Below are 26,210 nucleotides of genomic sequence, written 5' to 3' on the forward strand. Positions count from 1 at the left end.
ATGCACAGATAAACGTCTACTCAATGGGGAATCGTTCTGCTAATAAGAGTAACTGGTCATGCATGAATCACAGCTTGCTATTTAAACAAAGGTGGATACACTGGGGAAATGCTCACTTAGTACACAATGTACACAACTATATTATCCTGTTACTATAATTATGCAATCACAGTAACACTTGAGTTTTTGGAATCTTCCAAAGTCTCATTTAAAAATAATTTTATGGCCAGGCACCTTGGCTCATGCCTGTAATTCCAGCACTTTGGGAGGCCAAGGTGGGGAGGAACACTTGAAGCCAGGAGGTTAGGGACAAGCCCAGGCAACAAAGGAGACCTTATTTTTTTTATCTTTTGTTTTTGTTTTTGAGACAGTCTCCCTCTGTTGCCCAGGCCGGTGTACAATGGCACCATCTCGGCTCACTACAACTTCCACCTCCTGGGTTCAAGTGATTCTCCTGCTCAGCCTCTCGGTAGCTGGGATTACAGGCACCTGCCACTTTGCCTGGATAATTTTTGTATTTTTAGTAGAGACAGGGTTTCATCATGTTAGCCAGGCTGGTCTCTAACTCCTGACTTCAAGTGATCCACCCACCCTCAGCCTCCCAAAGGACTCGGATTACAGGCATGAGCCACCACACCTGGTTCTACAGATTTTCTTAATAGAAAGCCATTCTTTATGTCTTCAGATTAAAAAAAAAATTGTTATGTTTTGCTGAGAATAAAAAACCTCTGCTAACCTAAGGAGCATACAAAAGAAAAAAATTAGGAACTACAGTTTTCAAGGAGGTATAACTATAAAGTGAAAAAGAGGTGAGAAAATACGGTAATTCTGAAAGTTTGTATAGAGATTGGTCAATTTAATTACTAATCTTTATTGTCATCTGTAATTCATAATCCAAAAAATAATTATATGAAAGTTATCTTAACTGATTTACTTTCTTTATTTGTTTCTTTTTTTTTCCTTTAGAGATAGGGTCTCAGTCTGTTGCCCAGGCTGGGAATGTAGTGGCACTAACAGAGTTCACTGTAGCTTTGACATTCCTGGCTCAAGCAATCCTCTCACCTGAGCATCACAAGTAGCTGGGACTACAGGTGTGCAATATCATACCCAGCTCATTTTTTAATTTTTGTAGACAGGGTTTACACCATGTTGCCCAGGCTGATTTGAAACTCCTGGGCTTAGGGAATCTACTCGCCTCAGCCTCCCAAGTATTGGGATTACAGGCGTGAGCCACCGCGTCTGGCCTCAAATGATTTTCAAAACAGAGCTGACTTAATTTACAAGTAAGCAGAAGTCTCCATCCAATCCAGAGTTATCTTTACAAGAGGAAGCCTTATATTTTTCCAGGAAATTTTGTATCACTGCTGAGGCTAAATGATTTTGAGATCACTAAGAAACAGGTAAAGTGGAAGAAAAAAATGGAACTTATTATAAACAAGAATCAAAGTCAATTTTTCTTTTTCTTTTTTTTGAGATGGAGTTTTGCTCTTGTTGCCTAGGCTGGAATGCAATGGCATAATCGAGGCTCACTGCAACCTCCATCTTTGGGGTTCTAGCGATTCTCCTGCCTCAGCCTCCGAAGAAGCTAGGATTACAGACATGTGCCACCACTCCCAGCTAATTTTGTATTTTTAGTAGAGATGGGGTTTCACCATGTTGGTTAGGCTGGTCTCTAACTGCTGACCTCAGATGATCCACCCGCCTTGGCTTCCCAAAGTGCTGGGATTACAAGCGTGAGCCACTGCACCCAGCCCAAAGTCAGTTTTTCAAATTAAACTTGGTAATCTGGTAAAATATTCCTACTGGTTTTAGAGAACAAAGCTTCCCTAAAATAACATGTTGGGTTGATACTCACATCAACTTAATAAGAAAATAATAATTTTACCACATTTTTTTTGGAAGGAAACTTACAAAGTTCTACATCTTATCACAGCTAGTTAAATGAAGTAAACAATGATTACCATTTGTAAAATCATTTCATTATTTGGCTACCTGATACTCAATCCTAGGAGGAAAATATACATGAGTGCTTTTTCCTAGGGCTTCCATGTTGTACAACTTCAGGGCTATTAGTTACAGTATATTGTTTGCCCTGGAGCTGGGGCACCAATCACATAAACTATAATGTGAATCCTGGCCTCTGCAGTTGTACAACCTAGCAGCCTTGGTTTTATCACAGAGGAAGTCAATAACCACTATACCACTCTAAAAATGGTACACGAGTTTCTGGACTTACCAGCAGTTTAAGTAGCCAAAACCGGGACTTATAGTAGAAAGTTTTGGTGGGGTTGATAAGGAAGAAAACCATAAATCCATAAAGAGCAAGCGGATACACATATGTGGGGATGACACTAATTGGGGCAAAGAAGCAAGCCAGAAGGCTCAGGCACCACAATATCCCAAGGAATCCAGCAATCTAGTAAAGGATGGGGAAGACAGAAAGATAGAGAAAATTATTTTTACTTTTACCGTTACTTAAAATATCTTTAATAAAACAAAAGTAAGAAACATGATTAGATATTAAGCCACTAATCCTCTTCAAGTAGAAGATAGATTTAAGTACCCATGAAACCAGATAGCTATGTAGTTAATGTAAACTATATTCATGGGGTGGTATGTCTTGCTTTGATTACCTCAAAGAGATGTTGATGAGACAAATTGCTTCTCGGATTAAGTTCAAAGATGAGTACATGGTTTACTCCAGCCTGTCTCCAACCATACGTGTTGATGCCCAGTAGAAAAAGGAATTCAATCAGAAGAAAGCCGCCCCGATAGATTCTTATCAAGGGCCATATACTTCTATCTGTTTCAAGTTTAAATACAGCTGAAAGAATATTGATATACTGGTTAGTTATAAAATCCATAACATCCCTTGAATTAATAATCTTTTGTCTTCATTCTCAATGATATAGCCCTAGCAGAGAAACTTTTCATATATAAAACCTAAATCTAGATTATTTTGAGAGCCTTGTAAACCTGCTTTCAGGTTCTTTTCCATTTTCATTTTACTCTGTAGATTGTCACTAGAATAATTTCCCTAAAACTTGACTTTCAGCATGTCATCCCATTGTTCCACTAGTTTTTTTTACATTGAAGAGATCATGGTGAAATGGCTTAGAATCATGTGATCAGTTCTGCCAGCTGGGGATCCGGCATGACAAAACCTCTTTGGCTTCATTTACTCCATTATTAAACTGATAAAGTAACACCTACCTCACAGAGTTGCCATGAAAATGAAAGGAAACAGTACATATGAAAGCAGTGTGAAAATTTAAATGTCATATAAATGACAATAGCTAATATTTATAGAATGCTTACCATATGTGCTAAGCACTGTTTTCATCATTTTTACATACAATAATTGATAATTCATTTAACCATTACAATGGCTCTTTGAGTTAAAAAACATTATCTCCATTTGATTAGGAAACTAGAGCACAGAGAGGTTAAGTCATTAGCTTAGTTACTGAGCTAAGACAGGATTTGAATACAATTTTGCTCCAAAGCTCATACTCTTAAGTACTATGCCCACACAAATGCTCAATATCATTATTATTCTATGGCTCTCCAGTAATTATAATGTTCAAATACTTTAGATACCTTAGCCTCACAATTCAAATTCTTCATAATCTAATCACCAACTCACTTTTCCCAAACATCTCACAGCACCCTTAAAATATTAACTCTTGGCTCCTGATGAATTTTATTATCCTTTTAATAAGTTTGCTTTTCACTTGCTTATGTTGTTCCCTGTACCTAAAATGGCCTTGTTCTTTCTCCCCACTAATTCAAATTCTAGTTATTATTTAAGAGCCAGATCCTTACCTGTTCACAAATTCATTGAATTGATGCATTTGGTTTTCAGCCTACTGTATGAGAAACATTTCCATTTCGCCTAATGATTTTCCAAATAACTACAAAACTTATTGACAGTACTGTTCATTTGGAATTTAATTAGATAATAACTTTTTTTTTTTTTTTTGAGACGGAGTCCTGTTCAATCGCTTAGGCTGGAGTGCAGTGGTATGATCTCGGTTCACTGCAACCTCCGCCTCCCAGGTTCAAGCGATTCTCCTGCCTCAGCCTCTAGACACCAGGGCCAGCTAATTTTTTGTATTTTTAGTAGAGACAGGGTTTCATCATGTTGGCCAGGCTAGTCTTGAACTCCTGACCTCAGGTGATCCACCCTCCTTGGCCTCCCAAAGTGCTGGGATTATAGGTGTGAGCCATTGCACCCAGCCTAAATACTAACTTATACACTTAATTAATTTAAATATTTATAGTTTATCTTTGTATTCTCTGCAGTACAAAGAACATTTAATAATTTTTAAATAACAGGGTAGAGAAAGCCTTTGCTTTGGAATCAAGTACTACAGACCAGATTTCAAATTCTAGCTATGCCAAATTATTTGATTTTTAAAAGTCTCTGTTTCTTTGTTGATCAATGGAGATGATATCTATTCTCATAAGTTTATGTTTATGAAGAAGACTAAATGTGAAAAACATATATTAAATGCCTAGAATAATGTTTGGCTCATGAGTATATATTAGCTTCTTTTTCCTTTTACTTGAGGAAACTTTTATTTCTTCATTGACAAGTACTTATTAGGTGCCTATTGTATCTGACACCATTCTAGACCTGGTGCTTCAGTGATGAACAACAGACAAAATACCTATCTTCAGGAAATTTCTGAAGTCAGATAAGGGGCTTCAAGGAAAAATAGAGTAAGGAGATAAAGAATGATGTTAAGTGTTATTTTAGGTAGGGCAGTCAGGGAAGACTCTCAGGAGATGACACTTCAGGAGATGACCTTCAGGAAATAGAGAACAAAGCATTGGAATGTTTGAGGGAATAGGGCTCCATATAGAGAGGGAAACCACAAAGGGCCTTAAGATGGATTGCTCTAATAAGAAAGCCAAGGTTACCAAGATTGGAATAAACAAAGGTATAGTGGTAAAGAACTGGCCAGTGGCAACTCAGACAGCTCTGCAGTACTTTGTCAAGACTTAAGCTTTTACTCTAATGGACAAGCCTGTAGAAGGTTTTGTACATGCATGGCATGACCTCATCAATTATTTTAAAAGGCTGCTCTAGCTGTTATGTGAACAGACTATAAGGGAACAAGTACAAAGGCAAGATAAGTTAGGAAGTTATAAATGAAAAACTACATACAGTTTTACATCCTGATTCCTAAGCAAAGACCACAGATACATTATAATAGTCGGGAAACAAAAATAACACAAATCCCAAAGAATCGACAATAAAAGTAAATTCATCACAGTTGTAGAGTACAAGATCAACACACAAAATTCAGTTGTGTGTGTATACACCAGCAATGAGCAATCTAAAACTGAAATTAAGAAAATAATTCTAATTACAATAGCATTCAAAAGAATGAAACATCTAGAAATAACTTTAACCAAGGAAGTAAAAGACTTATATACTACTTATATACTACAAACTCAAAACATTGCTGAAATTAAAGTAGAAAAGAATCCTGTGTTCATTGATTGAAAGATCTGATATTGTTAAGATGGCAATACTACCTAAAGCAATCTACAGATTTAATGTAATCTCTATCAAAATTCCAATGGCTTTTTTTTTTTCCAGAACTGAAAAAGTCAATCTTTAAATTCATATGGAACTGCAAGAGGTCCCAAGTAGCCAAAACAATAATGAAATGAGAACAAAGTTAGGGACTCATATTTTGTGGTTTTAAAACTTACTACAAAGCTATAGTAATCAAAACATTGTGGCACTGGTATGAAAACAGACATATAGATGAATGGAAGAGCACCAAGAATCCAGAAACCTATACATTGATGGCTAATTGATTTTCAACATGAGTGCCAACATCATTCAGTGTAAAAGAATACTCTCTTCGAGTCTTGAGCTCTCGCTGGCCTTCAGGTGTACGTTCTCTGGGATCTTCAGTACCGTGGCCGCCATCGCCGTCGCTTGGCTCCCTCTGGGCTCATCTGCGCCACTTGTTCGCTCCACACTCTGCTGCCATAAGCTGCTGTCATGGTGAAGCTCGCGAAGGCAGGTAAAAATCAAGGTGACCCCAAGAAAATGGCTCCTCCTCCAAAGGAGGTAGAAGAAGATAGTGAAGATGAGGAAATGTCAGAAGATGAAGAAGATGATAGCAGTGGGGAAGAGGTTGTCATACCTCAGAAGAAAGGCAAGAAGGCTGCTGCAACCCCAGCAAAGAAAGTGGTAGTTTCCCCAACCAAAAAGGTTGCAGTTGTCCCACTGGCTAAGAAAGCAGCTGTCACTCCAGGCAACCCAGGGGATCACCTAATGCCAGAAGCCAGCCATCCAAAATGCTGTCTGTCAAAGGCCTGTCTGAGGATACCACTGAAGAGACATTAAAGGAGTCATTTGACTGCTCTGTTCAGGCAAGGATAGTCACTGACCGGGAAACTGGGTCCTCCAAAGGGTTTGGCTTTGTAGACTTCAACAGTGAGGAGGATGCCAAAGCTGCCAAGGAGGCCATGGAAGATGGTGAAATTGATGGAAATAAAGTAACCTTGGACTGGGCCAAACCTAAGGGTGAAGGTGGCTTCGGGGTCGTGGTGGAGGCAGAGGTGGCTTTGGAGGCCGAGGTGGTGGCAGAGGAGGCCGAGGAGGATTTGGAGGACAAGGTGGCTTCCGAGGAGGCAGAGGAGGAGGTGACCACAAGCCACAAGGAAAGATGACGAAGTTTGAATAGCTTCTGTTCCTCTGCTTTCCCTTTTCCATTTGAAAGAAAGGATTCTGGGGTTTTTCCTGTTACCTGATCAATGACAGAGCCTTCTGAGGACATTCCAAGGCAGTATACAGTCCTGTGATCTCCTTGGAAATCATATAGATAACATTCAAGGGCAATACCTTGTTGGTTTTGACTGGATATTCGTATAAACTTTTTAAAGAGTTGAGTGATAGAGCTAACCCTTATCTGTAAGTTTTGAATTTATATTGTTTCATCCCATGTACAAAACCATTTTTTCCTACAAATAGTTTGGGTTTTGTTGTTGTGGTTTTTTTGTTTTGTGTGTGTGTGTTCTGGGGGTTGTAAAAAGAAAGCAAAATGTTTTATCATGTTTTTTGCTTCAGCAGCTTTAGGACAAATTAAAAGTCAACTCTGGTGCCAGACGTGTTACTTCCTAAAGAGTGTTTCCACTGGAATGTCACTGGAGAGCATGACATAGCCAGCTCTGCCACTTGCTTCATCCTTCACAATGGAAATGCTCAGTGTGTGCATTTCCAGTGTCCCAGCCCACAACTTGGATGAAATGCTGGTGAGGGGACCCATTCCTACAGCCCTGGTGCTGGCTTGAAGGTTGCTGTGGCTTCTCCCACTTGTAGCAAGCCTGAGGATTATGTCCAGAAGACGACTCTGGAAAGTATGGGAACACATTAGGTTTCCTAGGACAAGCAGTTAAGAGCATCAGGGTCAGGCACAGTGCCTCACGCCTGCAGTCCCAGCACTTGGGGAGGCCAGGGCGGGCAGGTGACTTGAGGTTAGGAGTTCAAGACCAGCCTGGCCAACATAGTAAAACCCTATCTCTACTAAAAATATAAAAATTAGCTGGGTGTGGTGGTGTGTGCCTGTAGTCCCAGCTACTCAGGAGGCTGAAGCAGGAGAGTCATGTCAAACCTGGGAAGCAGAGGTTGCAGTGAGCTGAGCATGCACCACTACACTCCAAGCTGGGCAACAGGGCGAGACTACAAAGAAGCACTTCTGGAATTGAACTCATGCTAGATGGATAGAACAATGGACGCTGGGACTGTGGGGCAAAGGAGGAAACTGCCAATCCGGGAAAGCGCAAAAGAGCCAAAAAAGGAATACTCTCTTCAACAACTAGTCCTGGGACAACTGGATATTCATATGCAAAAAAATGAAGTTGGTCCCTTGTCTCACATCATATAAAAGTTATTCAAAACTGATCGATGAATTCAAAGATAGGAATTCAAACCACAAAACCATAAAACTCGAAAGAAAACATAAGGATAAACCTTCACAATCTTGAATTTGGCAATGGATTCTCAGGTATCACAACAAAACTATGTGCAACCAAAGGGAAAACAGATAAATTAGACTTCATCAAAATTTAAAACATCAATGGATATTATCAAGAAAGTAAAAAAAAAAAAAAAAAACATAGAAAGGAAGAAAATATTTGCAAATCATTTACCTAATAAGGGTCTAGTATCTAGAATACAAGAACAACTCTTACAACTTAACAATGAAAAGATGAAAAACCCAATTAAAAAAGGGCAAAGGACTTGAAAAGATGCTTAATATGATTAGTCATTAGGGAAATGCAAATCAAAACCAAAACAAGATAACACTTCACACCCATTTGGATGGACATAATGAAGAAAACAAAAACACAGAAAACAAGTGTGGGCAAGGATGTGCAGAAAACGGAACCCTCATAAACTGCTGGTAGGAATGGAAAATGGTAACGCCTCTGAAAAACAGTTTGGCGGCTCCTCAGAAAATTAAACAGGTACTAAACAAATCCATGTTTATGCATGTTCCTAACAGTGCCATTCACAATAGCCAATAGATAGAAATGACCCAAATGTCCGTCAATGAATGAATGGACAAACTGTGATATATACACAAAATAGAGTATTACTCAGCCATAAAAAGAATGAAGCACTGATACATGCTACAAGACAGATGAACCTTGAAAACATTTGCCAAGTAAAAGAAACCAAACACAAAATATTGTATGATTCCATTTATGAACATACCCAGAGTAGGAACATTCATAGAGACAGAAGGCAGATTAGTGGTTGCCAGCAGCTGAGGAGATGGAATGGAGAGTGGGGTCTCCTTTTGGGCTAATGAAAATGTCTGCGAAATAGACAAATGTAGTGGTTGTACAACACTGTAAATGTACTTGAATGCCACTGAGTTGTTAACTTTAAAATGGTTAATTTTATGTTATGTGAACTTCACCTCAATAAAAAAATAACAGAAAAGGAAAAAAGTAATAAATATATCTTAAGATGTCATTACTAACTCCTATTTTTTTTTTCCCCAACAGAGTCTTGCTCCGTTACCCAGGCTGGGGTGCAGTGGCACGATTTTGCCTCACTGCACCGTCTGCCTCCCGGGTTCAAGTGATTCTCCTGCCTCAGTCTCCCAAGTAGCTGGGATTACAGGTGCGCACCACCATGCCTGGCTAATCTTTTTGCATTTTTAGTAGATAAGTGGTTTTGCCATGTTGCCCAGGCTGGTCTCAAACTCCTGAGCTCAGGTAATCCACCCGCCTTGGCCTCCCAAAGTGCTAGGATTACAGGAGTGAGCCACCCCACCTGGCCTAGGCATATATTTTGAACTGTTTTACTAGTTGTGGTGATAGATTTCCTCTAATATATCAAAATTTTCTAATTCTGTCTAGTTAATATCTGTGGCCATACACAAAATAAAGCAAAATAGTGCTCGCTTCGGCAGCAAATATACTAAAAAAAAGAACGCAAAATGGCCTGGTTAGGGTTTAAATATTCATGACCTTGGCAACAGTAGTATTCTGTTCTACGTAGAAAGAAAACTGCCATGAACAGAAAATGTAATACATACTTATAAAATCTAAACACATATTTACCTAAGTTCTACTTGATAACATAGGAAATAGAAAATTGATAAGGCTTTCAGTAAATATGATCTGAATAAACTATCCTTGAACTCCACAACTTGTTAGAAAAGTCAGTAAAAACCAAAACAGCAGCAGCAACAACAAAAACCCCAAAACCTATGTAAAACAATAAAATGCTAAAGGTACATTCTTCTGAATGACAACACTATATTTAAGCTAATGAACTTATTTACTTTCTAAATGGTTCAAAAAACAGGGACCAGGGATGGTGGCTCACACCTGTAATTCCAGTGTTTTAGGAGGCCAAAGTGGGAGGATCACTGGAGTCCAAGAGTTCAAGACCAGCCTAAGCAATATATTGAGACCCTGTTTCTATAAAAAAGTTTCAAAAATTAGCCAGGCATGGTGCTACTGTATGCATGTATTCCTAGCTACTCAGTAGGCTGAGGCAGGAGGATGGCCTGAGCCCAGGAGATCTAGGCTGCAGTGAGCTAGGATGGGTCCACTGCACTCCTGCCTGGGCAACAGAGCGAGATCCTGTCTCTGAAGGAAAATAAAAGTTTCAAAAAGCAAAAGGCAACTTAACTGTTAACAGTCAAGTTATTCATCAAAGATCAGGAACTTTCAAATGCACATAAATCTAAAACCTAAGGGCATATATAAGCAATATAACGAAACCTCTTTCATTTGGCATGATCTCCCTGAAGCAAGCTTTTCTAGATTTACTGGAGATTAAACCACAATAACTCTTGCTAGACAAAATCATCATAAAAAATTCCGGGGAATCAAAAACAGATTAGTGTTATTTCTTTAAGAATATCATCTCTCTGAGCCATAGGTCCCAAGAATAAAAGATATACAAGGTCTCATCACAAACTCCTCATGGCTTCATGAATTTTTAATTTAAAAATCAGCTAATATTCTTCAAGCATTTATTCTGGGGTAAGCAATATGCTCTATGTTTTATATGCATAATTTAATTAACTCTCATAGCAATACTATAAATTGGTTTTCCTCAGCAGATACATGAAGTAACTGAGGCTTACTCAAAGTAGGTTTCCTGCCCAGGATGACAAGGATTTAATAACCCTGCAATCTGGCTCCAGAGCCTGGACACTTAACAATGGGGCTAGGTTGTGTATTTAGGTCAATATGTACCTGTTAAAAAAAAAACAAAAACCCAAACAGAAGTTTGTTCTAAAACTTACAAAATTACAGTCCTCTCTGCATTAAGCTGCCAAATCACTTTTCTTTAAAGGAACATTAAGGCAGGGTGCGGTGGCTCACGCCTGTAATCCCAGCACTTTGGGAGGCCGAGGCGGGTGGATCACGAGGTCAAGAGATCGAGACCATCCTGGTCAACATGGTGAAACCCCGTCTCTACTAAAACTACAAAAAATTAGCTGGGCATGGTGGCGCGTGCCTGTAATCCCAGCTACTCAGGAGGCTGAGGCAGGAGAATTGCCTGAAACCAGGAAGCGGAGGTTGCCGTGAGCCGAGATCGTGCCATTGCACTCCAGCCTGGGTAACAAGAGCGAAACTCCGTCTCAAAAAAAAAAAAAGGAACATTAAAAAAATTTTTAACAAGTAATATATGTGTATAGGAAAAGAATCTCAAATATTATAAAGAACATGAGAAGCCTCACTCCAGATCTTCTGAAGAAAACCATGTTAACAATTTGTCTATTATCTTTCAAGAGCTTCTTGATGCATAGAGAAACACGTACTATTTTTTAAAAAACAAATCACCAGTTATAACTGGGAGCATGCTATGTATGCTATTCCATACCTTTTTTTTTTTTTTTTTAAACTTATATCCTGGAGTGGAAATTTTCCAGTATCAGTGCACAAAGATCTCACTAATTTTCTAATGTAAAATTTTTAAATCTCAGTGTTACACACATATAGAAAAACAGATAAATCCTAAGTATGCAGCATGATGAAAAATGATAAACTGAATCAGCACCCAGAACACAATATATTACAAGCATCCTAGAAGTTCTTGCTTATATTCTTTCCAATTGCTATCCATTCCCCAAGGGTAAGTACTATTCTGATGTTTGCCTGTTTTTTGAACTCCATGCAAATGGAATCATGTAATATGTACTCTTTTGTGTCTGGCTTGTTTTGTTCAACATTAGTGGGAGCCATCATGTTCTTGAACGTAGTTACAGTTTGTTATTCTCATCACTTACAGTTATGTGAGCCTACTGCTCCTAGGCTACAAGCCTGTCCACCATGTTATTGCACTGAATGCTGTAGCCAACTGTAATACAATGGTATTTGTGTCTCTAAACATATCTAAACATAGAAAAGGCACATATAAAAGATTTAAAATGGTACACCTGTACAGGACACTGACAATGAATGGAGCTATAGGGCTGGAAGTTGCTCTGGGTGAGTCAGTGAGTGAGTGGTGAGTGAGTGTGAAGACCTTGGACATTACACTACTGTGAACTATATATACACTATACACTCAGGCTACACTGAATTTATAAAAAATTAATACTCTTTCTTCAATAATAAATTAACCTTAGCTCACTGTAACTTTTAAACTTTATAAACTTAAAAATTTTTTTAACTTTTTAAACTCTTTCATAATAATACCTAGCCTAAAACATAAATATGCTGTACAACAATACAGACATTTTTCTTCTTTATATCCTTATTCTATAAACTTTTTGCTATTTTTACATTTTTTAAGTTTTACTTTTTAAACTTTATTAAAAATTAAGGCATTAACACACATATTAGCCTATACCTACACAGGATCAGAATCACCAATATGTGGAGTCTTCCACCTCCACATCTTTTCCCACTGGAAGGTCTTCAGTGGCAATAACACACGGGGAACTGTCATCTCCTATTATATTTATGCCTTCTTCTAGAACACCTCCCGAAGGACCTGCCTGAGGCTCTTTTACAGTTAACTCTTTTTTTTTTTTTTTTTGAGACGGAGTTTCGCTCTTGTTACCCAGGCTGGAGTGCAATGGCGCGATCTCGGCTCACCGCAACCTCCGCCTCCTGGGTTCAGGCAATTCTCCTGCCTCAGCCTCCTGAGTAGCTGGGACTACAGGCACGCGCCACCATGCCCAGCTAATTTTTTGTATTTTTAGTAGAGACGGGGTTTCACCATGTTGACCAGGATGGTCTCGATCTCTTGACCTCGTGATCCACCCGCCTCGGCCTCCCAAAGTGCTGAGATTACAGGCGTGAGCCACTGCGCCCGGCCCAACTCTTTTTTTAATTAGTAGGAGGGAGTTCACTCTAAAATAATAAAAAGTATAGTATAGTACATACAAAAATCAGTAATAGTCATTTATTATCATAATCAAGTATTATTAGGTAGATAACTTTGTAAGTGCTTAACTTTCATATAGCTGGCAGTGCAACAGGTTTGTTTACACCAACATTGCCACAAGCATATAAGTAATGTGTTATGCCATGATGGTTACGCCATCCATTATGTGGCAGAAATTTTTCAGCTCCATTATAATCTTATGGGACCACCTTCATATCTGCAGTCTCTTGCTGACCAAGACATTGTTACATGGTGCATGACTGGATACTATTACAAACAATATTACTTAAGTGCTCTCATACATGTCTTCTGGTGGACATATGTATTTCTATTAGAACTGGGTTACAGGTTAGTACCAGGGTTCCCGATCTCTAGGCCATAGACCAGTACTGGTCTGTGGTCTGTTACGAACCAGGTCACATAGCAGAGGGTGAGTGGCAGGTGACAGCACTGCCACCTGAGCTCTGCCTCCTGTCAGATCAGCAGCAGCATTAGATTCTCATAGGAGCACAAACTCTATTGTGAGCCACGCATGTGAGGGATCTATAGGTTAGGTGCTCCTTATGAGAATCTAATGCCTGATGATCGGAGGTCATTTCACCCCTCCCAGTGAAAAAATTGTCTTCCACAAAACCAGTCCCTGGTGCCAAAAAGGCTGGTGACCACTGGGTTAGTATATGTTCAATTTTGGTAATTATTGCCAATTGGTTCTCCAAAGTGCTGTGTCCATTTTCACTCCCACCACTACCTCATTCATTTAAATATCTCCATGGCATTCCACTGTATAGAGGTAATATAATTTAAAGAGCTATCAATTTATGAATATTTGAGTGGTTTCTAGGATTTTCTACTATAAACAAAATGGCAATGACTAACCTCCTGGCATACGTGTCTTTGCAACCATGTACAAGTATGTTTATAGGATAAATTTCAAGAAACAAACTGCTTAATCAAAGTAATTATACTTAAAATTTTTACATATACTTCTAAATTATCCTCCAAAGAGACAGCAACAATGAGTACTCTTAGCGCTAGTGTACCAGAGCCTATTTCACACCTTACACCCACTGTAAATGGTCAAACCAGTAAGTCAAATATGGTATACTGTTATTGTACCAAATTAAGTATATATGTTAGTAGGAACCTGCAAAAGAAACAAGTTTGAAAGAAAAAAAATCTAAACAGCCAACTTTTCATCTTCATGAAATTAAATATCTGAAATATGTGATTTTCAGAGAAATTATTAAACACTAGGTCATGTCCCCTTGAGAAACCACAGCAATTATGCACATGTTTTTTTATGTGAATTGTTTGAAAAAGAGAATCATGCTTGTACACGCATACTACGACTGTGTTTCTCTTTGACTCTCAACACTGTTATCTTTCAAGCACCTGCTGGGAGATAAGTAAAGATAGGCAGCTGGCTTTAACTATATTAATCCTTCCTCCTATGACACACACAAAGATCAAACAAAGAAAGGTTCTGAGGTGAGACAACATACTGCATAACACTAAATGCATAAACCACACACACACACACACACACACACACACACACACACACACAAAATCAGAATGTCTTACAAAAACATAGTCTATATATACTAAAGAAAATAAAACCTCAAATTATAACACTTTTCAATTAAGTCACATAAAAAGAATGAAGAAATTTCTTTTTTTCTTATGTCTCTTTTTAATGATGATACTACTACCATGCTCATCTTGAAAATTAAAAAAATAATTCCACCCCCAAATGACTAAGGTATTTTCTACAGAAAGAACACCCGCCATACATACCTTATGTTGACATAGCACTTTGCAACTACAAGCATGTTTTACTTACACTTCTTATCTGACCCCTATGAGCTGGTCTCAAGCTATCTTTTCACCCTTCTCGTCTAATATTCCCCTTCACCTCTGGCCACTTTATCACTTCTTTCCTTCATAACTCACTCCCTCCTTCTACACTCCATCACCAGCCCAGGCCAACTAAATCTCTATGCTGATCTGTCTCCTTCTCTTGAAATGCCTTTCATTCCACCAATGTCTAGTATAAACATAATTTCTTCCATAAAGTCTTCCCTGATGCTCTCATTTAAAAGTAATCACTTGTCTCTTTGAACTGCTTAGAATATTTAACACCTTCTACCTTGCGGTATATTGCTTTAATATATGCCTCAAACTATCTCCCTGGCATAATAAATTTCATAAGGAAAGAGATTCTCTTATTTATCTTAAGACTTACGGGCATCAAGCAACCCTTAGGCACATAAAATTTACTTGTTGAATGAAGGAATAAATTCTAAACAACTCTGCAAATTTAAGGTGTTAAGCTCATTTAACAGATGAGGAAAACTGTTTCAGAGAAGTTAAATGATGTCCTAAAAGCCAAAACAACTAACTAATTAACAGTGGAGCTGGGACTGAAACCCAGGCAGGCCTTTTGTTCTTTCCACAGTACCTAGCTTGATAATATGTATCTGGGTTTTTTAAATTGTATTATTTCCATGTATTCTATATAAGTAGACTGTATTCACCTAAGGAAATAGAAACAGATTAAAATATGATCATAAATTATATCAACACTCTATCATAAACTTAGGGTTGACAATAACTATTAGAGTTGATTTTTAGTAATTGGTGGGAAGAACTCTTACAAGTGAAAACACACTGTTAACAGATAAAATTCATATGCTCCCTAAAAGCCATTACAATGTAGGTTATCATTTCATAATATACAACTGATAGTCTTAAGAAGAATGTTTATGAGGAATAATAATAATTAGTTCAGTAAATTATCTCTCAAACACCTGCTATAAGCTTGACAATGTGTTGGGAACTTAAAATGCAACAACACAAAGTCCCTGCAATCAAGAACAGTAAGTATGACAGCGACATAAAGCTTCCTTATTTGGGCTTTATTATGACTACTAAAAGTCTGAAATGGAATGTAATGGATATTCAAATAACATCTATTTCTAAATCATACAGGTTTATGCAAAAGTAATTGCGGTTTCTGCCATTAAAAGTAATGGCAACTTTTGCACCAACCTAATGTTTCTTTGCAGGCTTCACTGAGCAAAATTTAACCCTTTATTAATGATTCAGTTATCATTATGAGCACAATTATACAGACCCTTAGGTATACCAAGGTTATCTATCATTAAAAGTCCTTGACTATAAGAAGCTTTGAGATTTGTGTCTGTTTTTCTGCGGTTTGCGCATGTTTTCTGAATATCATCAAATTTCATCTTTATCCTTCTCTTCCTGCCATTGAAACTTCCCCAATATTTTTTGAGCCCGGGCATCAAGAAAATTTATATTCCAGTGGGAAAACAGATCACAAGGAATATAAATATATAATGTCACATAAGTATATGTATTCTGGAGAAAGCTAATGTAGGCTAAAGGGACAGAATAGATTATTTTAGTATTGGGTGATCAGGGAACGCTTTACTAAGAATATGGCATTTGAATAGAGACCTGTACGAAGTGAAGGAATAAGCTATGTAGACATTTCAGGGAAGAGCTCTTTAGGCAGCTGCAAAGGCTCTTAGATAAGAATGAGCTTGATGTGTCTAAGAAATACTAACACAAGTGTGGCTGGAAACAAAGTGAAGCTAAGTGTGGGGGAGGATGACAGAGTATAATATCGGAAAGGCCCTCAGAGGTAAGATCCTGTAGGTTCTTGCAGGCAATGCTAAGGAGTTTGAATTTTATTCTAACAGTAACCATGAATCAATTTTGAATAGGAGAGTGACATAATCTAACTTACACTGGAAAAAAAAAGGTATTAGTAGCTATAAGGAGGCAAAAGTAGATGCAAGGAAACCAAGTCCAGAAGGCTGTTATATACTAAACAAGAAATGGCTGCTTAGACAAGAGTGGCATTGGCCAAGGTGGTGAGAAATAAACACATGTAGAACATATTTTGAAGATAGACCAACAAGATTTGCTGATGGACTGAAGAAGAAATATGAGATAAGAGAGAAACTAAAAGATTTTGGACTGAGAAATGGATGAAAGGTAATGCCAGATAGAAGAGAGAGCATATTTGGCGGTAAAAATCAGGGGATCTTTTGTCCGTGTAAGTTTGCAATGTCTACTAGACACATGCAACTAGCCAAGCTGACATCTTTTAGAAGAGAGGACATATACTTGGGAGTCATTAGCATATAGATGGTATTTATAGCTATAGGCATGAATAAGACTGCCTAGATAGAAAACAAATATAGAAAGAGGCGACTGAAGGATTGAGCCTAGCACTATACCACAACATTTTGATGTCACAAAGAAAAGCACAGCTAGCAAAGGAGACTGGGAACAAAGTGACAGTAAAATTTAACAGGAAAACAAGCAGAGTGTGGTTTCTCCAGAAAAACCAATCAAACAAAGTGTTTCAAGAAGTGGTGACTGATAACGTCAAATGCTACTGTGGGGTATGTCAAATGCTTTGTGGAGATTTGGTAAGATTATGCTTCCTTTGCTGTTATATCATTTCTTGAAGTTGGGAGTGCAGCTGCTTCTAGGAATCCTTCCTATCTCTTTCTAACTGTTTTTTTTTTTTTTTTTTTTTTTTTTTTTGAGACAGAGTTTCGCTCTTGTTACCCAGGCTGGAGTGCAATGGCACGATCTCGGCTCACCGCAACCTCCGCCTCCTGGGTTCAGGCAATTCTCCCGCCCCAGCCTCCTGAGTCGCTGGGATTACAGGCACGCGCCACCATGCCCAGCTAATTTTTTGTATTTTTAGTAGAGACGGGGTTTCACCATGTTGACCAGGATGGTCTCGATCTCTTGACCTCGTGATCCACCCGCCTCGGCCTCCCACAGTGCTGGGATTACAGGCTTGAGCCCCCGTGCCCGGCCTTTCTAACTGTTTTTACTTCTATAGAATAGGATATTATATAACCAAGCTTCTTAACACTATATGCAAAGTAATTGTAAATAGGTTCTGAAAAGGATGTGAGAGGGACTCCAATAAGCAAAGTGAATGAACTTCAGTGAATTAATTTTGTAGCATTATTTATCTTCATCTATCATCAAGAAAGCCAAGGATTTTGATAAACTGAAAAATTATATAGAATTTATATATGAAAACTGGAAAATGATGAAGAAGAAGAGGTCATACACTAGCAATGTTTTAGAGAATAACCATACCCAAATGGGGAAAAACTCTAATAAAACAAACAACTAAAAGAAACACACATCATTTATAAGGACAAAAAACTTAGCCCTGATAGATTTATCTTTCGGTAGCTTTGGTAGCTGTACACATAATACCTTAACAAAGGTGCAGAATATGACACAGGCATATTAGTAAGAATAAATTAATTCAAAATTTAAACTACTTACCGGCAAGCACAAGGGTAATATTCAATACAATGAATATTCCACAAAATAGGCCAACTCTAAAAGTAGTCCATGCTGGTGCAGGCTGTGGATAGAAAACAGCACTTTGAGCATAGGACAAAACACTGATCATATTTATTATATGCTGTTATAAAATAGTAGAATGAGTCTCAAAGTTCCACCATGAAAATAATACTTTATGTTCTAAATTTTTATAAATCTGAGCCAATCAGCCTTCATCATCTCATAATACAATTCAAGTTGCCAGTTAATCGAGTTCTTTTACAGAAATCTGCGTCATGAAATAAGCAAGATTATAATCTGAGACATTAAATTATAGTATGTGGATTCTACACTCAAGGAATCAACTAACTGTGGATTGAAAATATTCAGGAACAAAAACCAGTAAAAAAAAAATAACAAAACAACAATACAAATAAAAACAATGAGTGTTAACAACTATCTACACAGCATTTACATTGTATTAGGTTTTCTAAGTTACCCAGAGATCATTAAAGAATATATAGGATGCGCACATTATATGCAATACTATGCCTTTTTTTTTTTTTTTTGTTTTTTTTGAGACAGAGTTTCGCTCTTGTTACCCAGGCTGGAGTGCAATGGCACGATCTCGGCTCACCGCAACCTCCACCTCCTGGGTTCAAGCAATTCTCCTGCCTCAGCCTCCCGAGTAGCTGGGACTACAAGCGTGCACCACCATGCCCAGCTAATTTTTGTATTTTTGGTAGAGACGGGGTTTCACCATGTTGACCAGGATGGTCTCGATCTCTTGACCTCGTGATCCACCCGCCTCGGCCTCCCAAAGTGCTGGGATTATAGGCGTGAGCCACCGCGCCCGGCCTACTATGCCATTTTATAAGGGACTTGAGTATCCATGGATTTTGATATCCACAGAATCCTAGAACCAATTTCCAACAGATACTAAGGAATGACTCTCTCTCTCTCTCTCTATCTCTACCTATCCATCTATCTATCTATACACACACACTGAGTGTTGTAAATAGGAGAGAGTTAAGATGCAATTACATTTTTATAATGTATATATCTCTAAATTTTTAAAGCCAGTATTACTCAGAGTTTGCACATTCGGTACATCATCTCTAATTATATAATTAGAGACAAGAATGCTTACTTTCTGAGAGTACTTACTTACATTATTATACTGAGGTCACTTTTTTTTTTTTTTTTGAGACATGGTCTGGCTTTATCACCTAGGCTGGAGTGCAGGGGTGTGATCACAGCTTACTAAAGCCTCGACTTCCCAGACTCAAGTGATTCCCCACTTCAGCCTCCAGAGTAGCTGGGACTACTGTGTGTACCACCACGCCCAGCTAAGTTTTATATTTTTTGTAGATGTGGGGTGTCACTGTGTTGCCCAGGCTGGTCTCAAGCTCCTTGGCTCAAGAAATCCACCTGCCTTGGCCTCCCAAAGTGCTGGGATTACAGGTGTAAGCCACAGTGCACGGCCCATATTGGGGTAATTTAAACTGAATTTTTCAAGATATACTAGAGGTTCTTAAGAGACTGGTATATCAAAATCTAAAGAGTATGTAATTTTAAAAATATTATCTATTATAATTTAATTTCATATTTAGAAAGTAATTTTTAAAATTTGTTTTCTAAAATGAGTATGTAATAGAAAGCACCTAAGATTGTAAATGTAAGGTGGTGAAGAACACAGAGACAGATAATCTTATAGACTTAAATATTTGCTATGAATGTTATAAAAATTTTTGTTGTTAGAGATGATAGTACATTTCAGATATTTTGTTTCCTAAAAACATTCAAAAACCAAATGTTGAGACTCCCTCTGTCTTATTATAATTACTTATTAATAGAGTAACAGATTTTAACTGTATTGTTAGTTTCTGACTGAAAGCATCCAAAAGATAGTCATTTGTCTTTTCCAAAGAGAAAAACTTATCTTTAGTTTTAAAAATTGTTTATCATATATATAAAAGAATGTATGTAATTTATTTGGACTGTTAGAATGAATAATAAAGTGAACTTATAACTATTATCCATATTTAGAAGCTGAACATTTCCATTAACTTTGAAGTCCCTATTCCTCCCTGATCCCTAAGCCTTCCTACCTCACCAGAGATAACCATTTTCAGGTTTTCTTTAGCTTTACCATCTCTACAGGCATTCCTAAACACCTTAATTTTTTGAAATGAATTTTTAAAAGTTTATTCAAAAATAACTGACATAAATAAATTGCACATACTTAAAGTATAGGATTTGTGTCTTTTCTCTCTGGATGCTTTTAAGATTTTTCTAGTTATATCCAAGGAGTTTGACAATAATATGCTTATGCTTTTTAAAAACTGCTTTACTGACTAAATTTATATACAATAAACTGCATATATTCCAAGTGAACAATTTGATGAGTTTTGATACTGTATAAACGTTGACAAAACCATCAGCATAATCAAGACAACGAACATAACCACAACTCCCAAGAATTTCCCATGTGCCTTTGTCATCCTTTCCTCCCAGCCTACCCTACCCCACTCTACTCACAAGCAATCACTGATCTGCTTTCTGTCACTATTTCTTTGTCTGGCATTTTTCTGGAGTCTTTGGTTACTGATATCATACAATAGGTACTCTTTTTTTTCTGCTTTCTTTCTCTCCACATAATTAATTTGAGATTTATCAGTCGGTTATTCCTTTTTATTGCTGAGTAGTGCTTCATTGTATGGATATATCACAAATTGTTTATCCATTAACCTACTGACAGATATTTGGGTTGTTTAGATGCTGTGAACATTTCTGTAGAAGTCTTTATATGGAAACATATTTGCATTTCTCTTGGGTAAATACCTAGGTGTGTAACAGCTAGATCATATGGTAGGTATACACTTAACTTTTAAGAAACAACTAAACTGTTTTCAAATATACATTTTATATTTAACCACAGTGTATTAGAAAAGAGAGTTCCTATTCCTTCATCATTTAGTATGATTAGTCTTTTAACAGAGAATGTATTATCTTACTGTGGTTTTAATTAGCATTTCCATAATGCCTAATGATATTGAGCATTTTGTCACATGCAAATTTGCCACCTGTACTTCTGCGAAGAAATGTTTGGGTCTTTTGTCCATTTTTAAAAGTTGGTTTGATTGTTTTCCTTCTATTGAGTATTGGAGTTCTTTTTATATTCTAAACATAAGTCCTTTAATAGATACGTTTTGTAAATATTTTCTGCTAGTCGCTTGCTTTTCTGTTCATTTTCTTAATGTATCTTTCAAAGAGCATTAAGTTTTTAACTTTGATGAGTTGGTTTTGGTGTCATTTCTAAGAAATCTTTGCATAATCCAAAGTCAGTAGGACTGTCTTCTATATTTTCTTCTAGAAATTTATAGTTTTCAGTTTTCATTTTGGACTATGGCACATTTTAGAACTGTATGGTATGACGTATGGATGAAAGCTCTTTTTTTTTGGTATGTGTAATTCAACTGTTTCAGCATCATTAGTTGAAAACACTATCTTTCTCCATTAATCTGCTTTGTATCTGTATCAAAAATCTGTTGTATTATGTTAGTCTATTTTTGTACACTCTATTCCGGTCCATTGATCTATTTGCCTACTATGACACTACTACCAAACTCTCTTGATTACTGTGGCTTTAATAAGCTTTTATAAGGTAATGTTAATCCCTCAATTTAGTTATTCCAAAGCTGCTTTGGCTATTCTAGGTCTTCTGCATTTCCATATACTTTTTTTTTTTTGGAGACTCGCCCTGTTGCCCAGGCTGCAGTGCAGTGGTGTGATCTCGGCTCACTACAACTTCCACCTCCTGGGTTTAAGTGATTCTTGTCCCTCATCCTCTCAAGTAGCTGGAATTACAGGCATGTGCCATCATGCCTGGCTAATTTTTGTATTTTAGTCAAGACGGGGTTTCATCATGTTGGCTAGGCTGGTCTTGAACTCCTGGCCGTAAGTGATCCACCTGCCTTGGCCTCCCAAAGTTCTGGGATTACAGACATGAGCCATTGTGCCTGGCTGCATATACATTTTTAAATCTGCTTATCAATTTTACAAAACAAAAAGTCTTCTGAGATTTCTGAGCTGGTATGTATTGTATCTACAGATCACCTCAGGAAGAAACAAAGTATCTTTAAAACACTGGGTTTGTGCAATATGCCTATGAACACAGCATCTCTTTCAAGTCTTTAATTTTGCTCAGCAGTGTTTTGTAGTTTTCAATATAAAGGCCTTACATGTCTTTTGTCAGAATTATTACTAAACATTGTATATTTTGATGGTATTATAAATGGCACTGCTTTAACATTTTTTTATTTCCAATTGTTCTTACAAGTATGTAGATATACAAATGACTTTTACATACTGGTCTTGTATTTGGAGACCTTGCTAAACTCATTTATTAGTTCTAGCAGCTATTCTATAGATTCACTAGATTTTCTACACAGATCATCAAGTCACTGGCAAAACCCCACTGATTTTACTTCTTCCTTTCTACTCTGAATGCCTTTTCTTTCTTTCTTCTTCCCTTACTGCACTGGCTATAATCTCTAGCACAATGTTGAATAGAGGTGTTAAAAGTGAATACCCTTTTTGCCCCAAGTCTTACGAAGAAAGCATTCAGTGTTTACCATTGAGAATGATAATAACTGTAGAGGGTTTTTTTTTTGTTGTTTTTTTTTTCATAAATGCCTTTCATTAGGTTATGGAAGCTGTTTCTGTTATTGATTTCTATTCCACTGTTGTCTGAAAACATACTTTGTATGGCTTAATTCCTTCTGTATTTACTGAGAATTGTTTTATGACACAGAAGATATCACTTAATAAATGCTTTCTTTTTTATAACTACTGTGTAGATATCATTTAATAAATTTTTTTTGGTGTAACTGCCGCATTTTGAATAATGCTATATAGCAATCCAGCATATCTGAAGCCACCATATCATTTTTTTAAAAATCACATCTTAATCATTTGATGACACCAAGAAGTTAGCAGGTCAATAAGAACAAACAAGAGAGAAAATACAGTATAAGAAGAGAGAAAGGTGAAAGACCAATAATTCACAATGAAGTAAAATATAGCATATAATGTTTAATAAAATAAGTAGCAACTACTTATAAATTTTGTCTAAAAATTTTTTAAGGCAATGAAACCAGCTAAATATTGTGTTGATTATTAAATAGGTGAAATCAAACAAAGTACTGAAAGCAAATACTAACCTGAGCAGCTCCCAAAGGGGGGACACGTAAACGCTTCATAGCCTTTTGTCTGTCACCATCTTCAAGTTCATTGGTCACTACAGCCTAGAAAGACAAATTAAATTTTGGTTAGGTTATACTCAACTTGAGTGATGTACAAATAATTCTGTACCATGTACATATGACATATTCTGATAACTTTGTGGTGAATGTATACTGATGAGGAAAAGGAAAAAAATCACAAGTAGGGCACATATATTAAAAGCTACTAACTAGTTACAAAATAACAGAAATAAGGAATTGCTTCCCTAAAAACAAAACATGTAACTGAAAATATGTGGTAAACAAATGAGATTACCGTACCTCAGTTTCAGAGATAAGCTGGTTGATTTTCTTGCACGTATAAAATGGAGCCACTTCTACATGAGCCACTCGCCAATCTGCTCCACGAGATGTTTCCAGGATCTTGTCATGCTTTTTAAGGATTTTTCGAAACCCTGTAAAATTCAGATTCTACAAAAAGAAATGAGAAACACAACTATAATTTTCACTACCATCAAAAAAGATGAAAAAGAATAAGCACTAAGCACTGACAGAGACTGGCTGGACAAACACTGAGTACTCAAGAAAATGGCAATGCTTTCATAAAAGCATCTACTACTAAATGGATGAGACTCTTCTTTTTTATTTCTTTTATTCATTTCAAGATAGTATGCTATCAGTAACACAAAGAAATCCTGAACTGTGAACCCTATTATTTCTCTTCCAAGTAAATTAATGAAAGCCCTAAGCTCAAAATGTTTTTGTTTCCAGTTTTCTATGCATAATTATTTTCAAAATAGCTAATTTCTATTATTTTGCTGCTTTTGTCAAAAGAATTATTTTCAGAAAATGTTTTGCATTTGCCATGTACTGAACACATTTATTTAGTTCTTTGTCTTTCGAAGGACTGGTATAGGAGTACATATCTCCCCCTGCATACAACCATGCATGTTCCAGTAAGGAAAATGGAAGATCATCTAGGGCTCTTAATTTTCATTTTCCTTCCACTGACTCTCAGTTTAGGTATGGAAGTACAAAGAAGAATAAGTAGAAAGGAGGAAGGGATTACTCTTACAGGGTTCGGTTTATAATGGGTAGAAGCCTTTCCTCAATTTCTACAATAACACAATACTATACTTTTCAGCATCTCAAGTTCTGTTGTTTTTTTGCCCAGCATGCAAGAAAGCAGAAAACTCAATTTGCAAGGTTAGATGTTTAAACCAGAGGTCTCCCAAATTTGCTGATTACATATCCTTGACAGTAAAAAATTGTGCACTCACTCCAAAATAGGCTTTCCTTACTTATTTATTTACCTATTTTTCCCTCATGCTTTAATGTATGATCTTAAAGTCTCTGTGGGGTGCATACATGCATCATGACTTAGAAATAGCTTATAACCCATCTTCCTTTCTCCTTCATTCTCAAAATAAATGTATTCTTGCAGAAGAGATGACCCCCAAAGAATACAAGATAAAGCAGAACTTTCATAATTAAGTATAGTTTTTGTTTTCCCAAGAAGCATTTTATAATGACCTGAACAAAAGTTGTTAAGAAAGTTAATACAATAAAATTTAACAAACAATTTTCCATGTAACACACAAACATAGTTTATGAACTATGAGGTGTTAATGTTGTTATACCATTATAGGAAAGAGGAAATACATTTTGCTTTTGTTTTTTAAATTATATAGCAATGAACAAATCTTAAAGCAAAGGTATTTATGACTATATAAATATATGCAATTATTTTTCTATTAAATTGTTTTCTTACTAGATTTGTCTTCAAATGATAAAATACTAAATCACTGAAGAAAAAAGTAGAATTATAGAAGAAAAAGATAAAATAAGCACATGCATTAACAATTTAAGATTACTGAAGATACGGGACTTTAATTACTTTTTATTTTAAAATTCAAATACTCAAGGTAATACTTTTGTTGCATAATCTTTAGTTTTAATATAGTATATCATCCTATGATGATCCTAACCACTCATTATAAGTAATAATCACAAGAATAAAATGAGCCGGGCATGGTGGCTCACACCTGTAATCACAGCACTTTGGGAGGCTGAGGCAGGCGGATCACGAGGTCAGGGGTTTGAGACCAGTCTGACCAACATGGTGAAACCTGGTCTCTACTTAAAAATACAAAAATTAGCCAGGCATGGTGGTGCACACCTGTAATCCCACCAACTTGGTGAAACCTGGTCTCTACTTAAAAATACAAAAATTAGCCAGGCATGGTGGTGCACACCTGTAATCCCACCAACTTGGGAGGCTGAGGAAGGAGAATTACTTGAACTCAGGAGGCAGAGGTTGTGGTGAGCCAAGAGCACACCATTGCACTCCACTCTGGGCGACAGAGAGAAACTCCGTCTCAAAAAAAAAAAAAAAAAAAATTTTTTTTTTTTTTTTAAATAAATAAATAAATAACAGAAGATGAAAAAATAGTGCATAAGGTCGCTCTGAAGATCAGCGCGATGCTTTTCTCAATAACTTTTTAAAAATGCAATTTTATTGCAGCCCATGGACAAAAAAATTGGAAGGATTCTTTCAGTTGCAAGTTGAAAAGTCAGGGTCCTTGTTTTATTAGTGTCAGCTGCATAAAAATTTACTGTCTGATAGCTTTTGCAGAAATTTTGCTATTGGCTAGGAAGAATATAAAAGTTCTTACTGGCCGGGAGCACTGGCTCAGGCCTATAATTCCAGCACTTGG

General features: G+C 36.9%; 1 protein-coding gene across 1 annotated transcript in view; it reads right to left on the reverse strand.

The window, feature by feature from the left end:
* Positions 1–26,210, reverse strand: part of XPR1 (xenotropic and polytropic retrovirus receptor 1) — a 236,200-nt gene that overhangs the window by 52,438 nt on the left and 157,552 nt on the right. The window contains exons 5-9 of the mRNA XM_032291238.1: positions 23,815–23,964; positions 23,473–23,556; positions 18,248–18,329; positions 2,634–2,824; positions 2,237–2,416 (exon numbers count right to left, since the gene is read on the reverse strand). Coding sequence (XP_032147129.1) covers positions 2,237–2,416; positions 2,634–2,824; positions 18,248–18,329; positions 23,473–23,556; positions 23,815–23,964 — 687 coding nt within the window. The remainder of the gene's footprint in view (positions 1–2,236; positions 2,417–2,633; positions 2,825–18,247; positions 18,330–23,472; positions 23,557–23,814; positions 23,965–26,210) is intronic.

Source organism: Sapajus apella, unplaced genomic scaffold (assembly GCF_009761245.1).
Source record: "Sapajus apella isolate SASKATOON/1434 unplaced genomic scaffold, GSC_monkey_1.0 scaffold25, whole genome shotgun sequence".
Classification (NCBI taxonomy): Eukaryota; Metazoa; Chordata; class Mammalia; order Primates; family Cebidae; genus Sapajus; species Sapajus apella.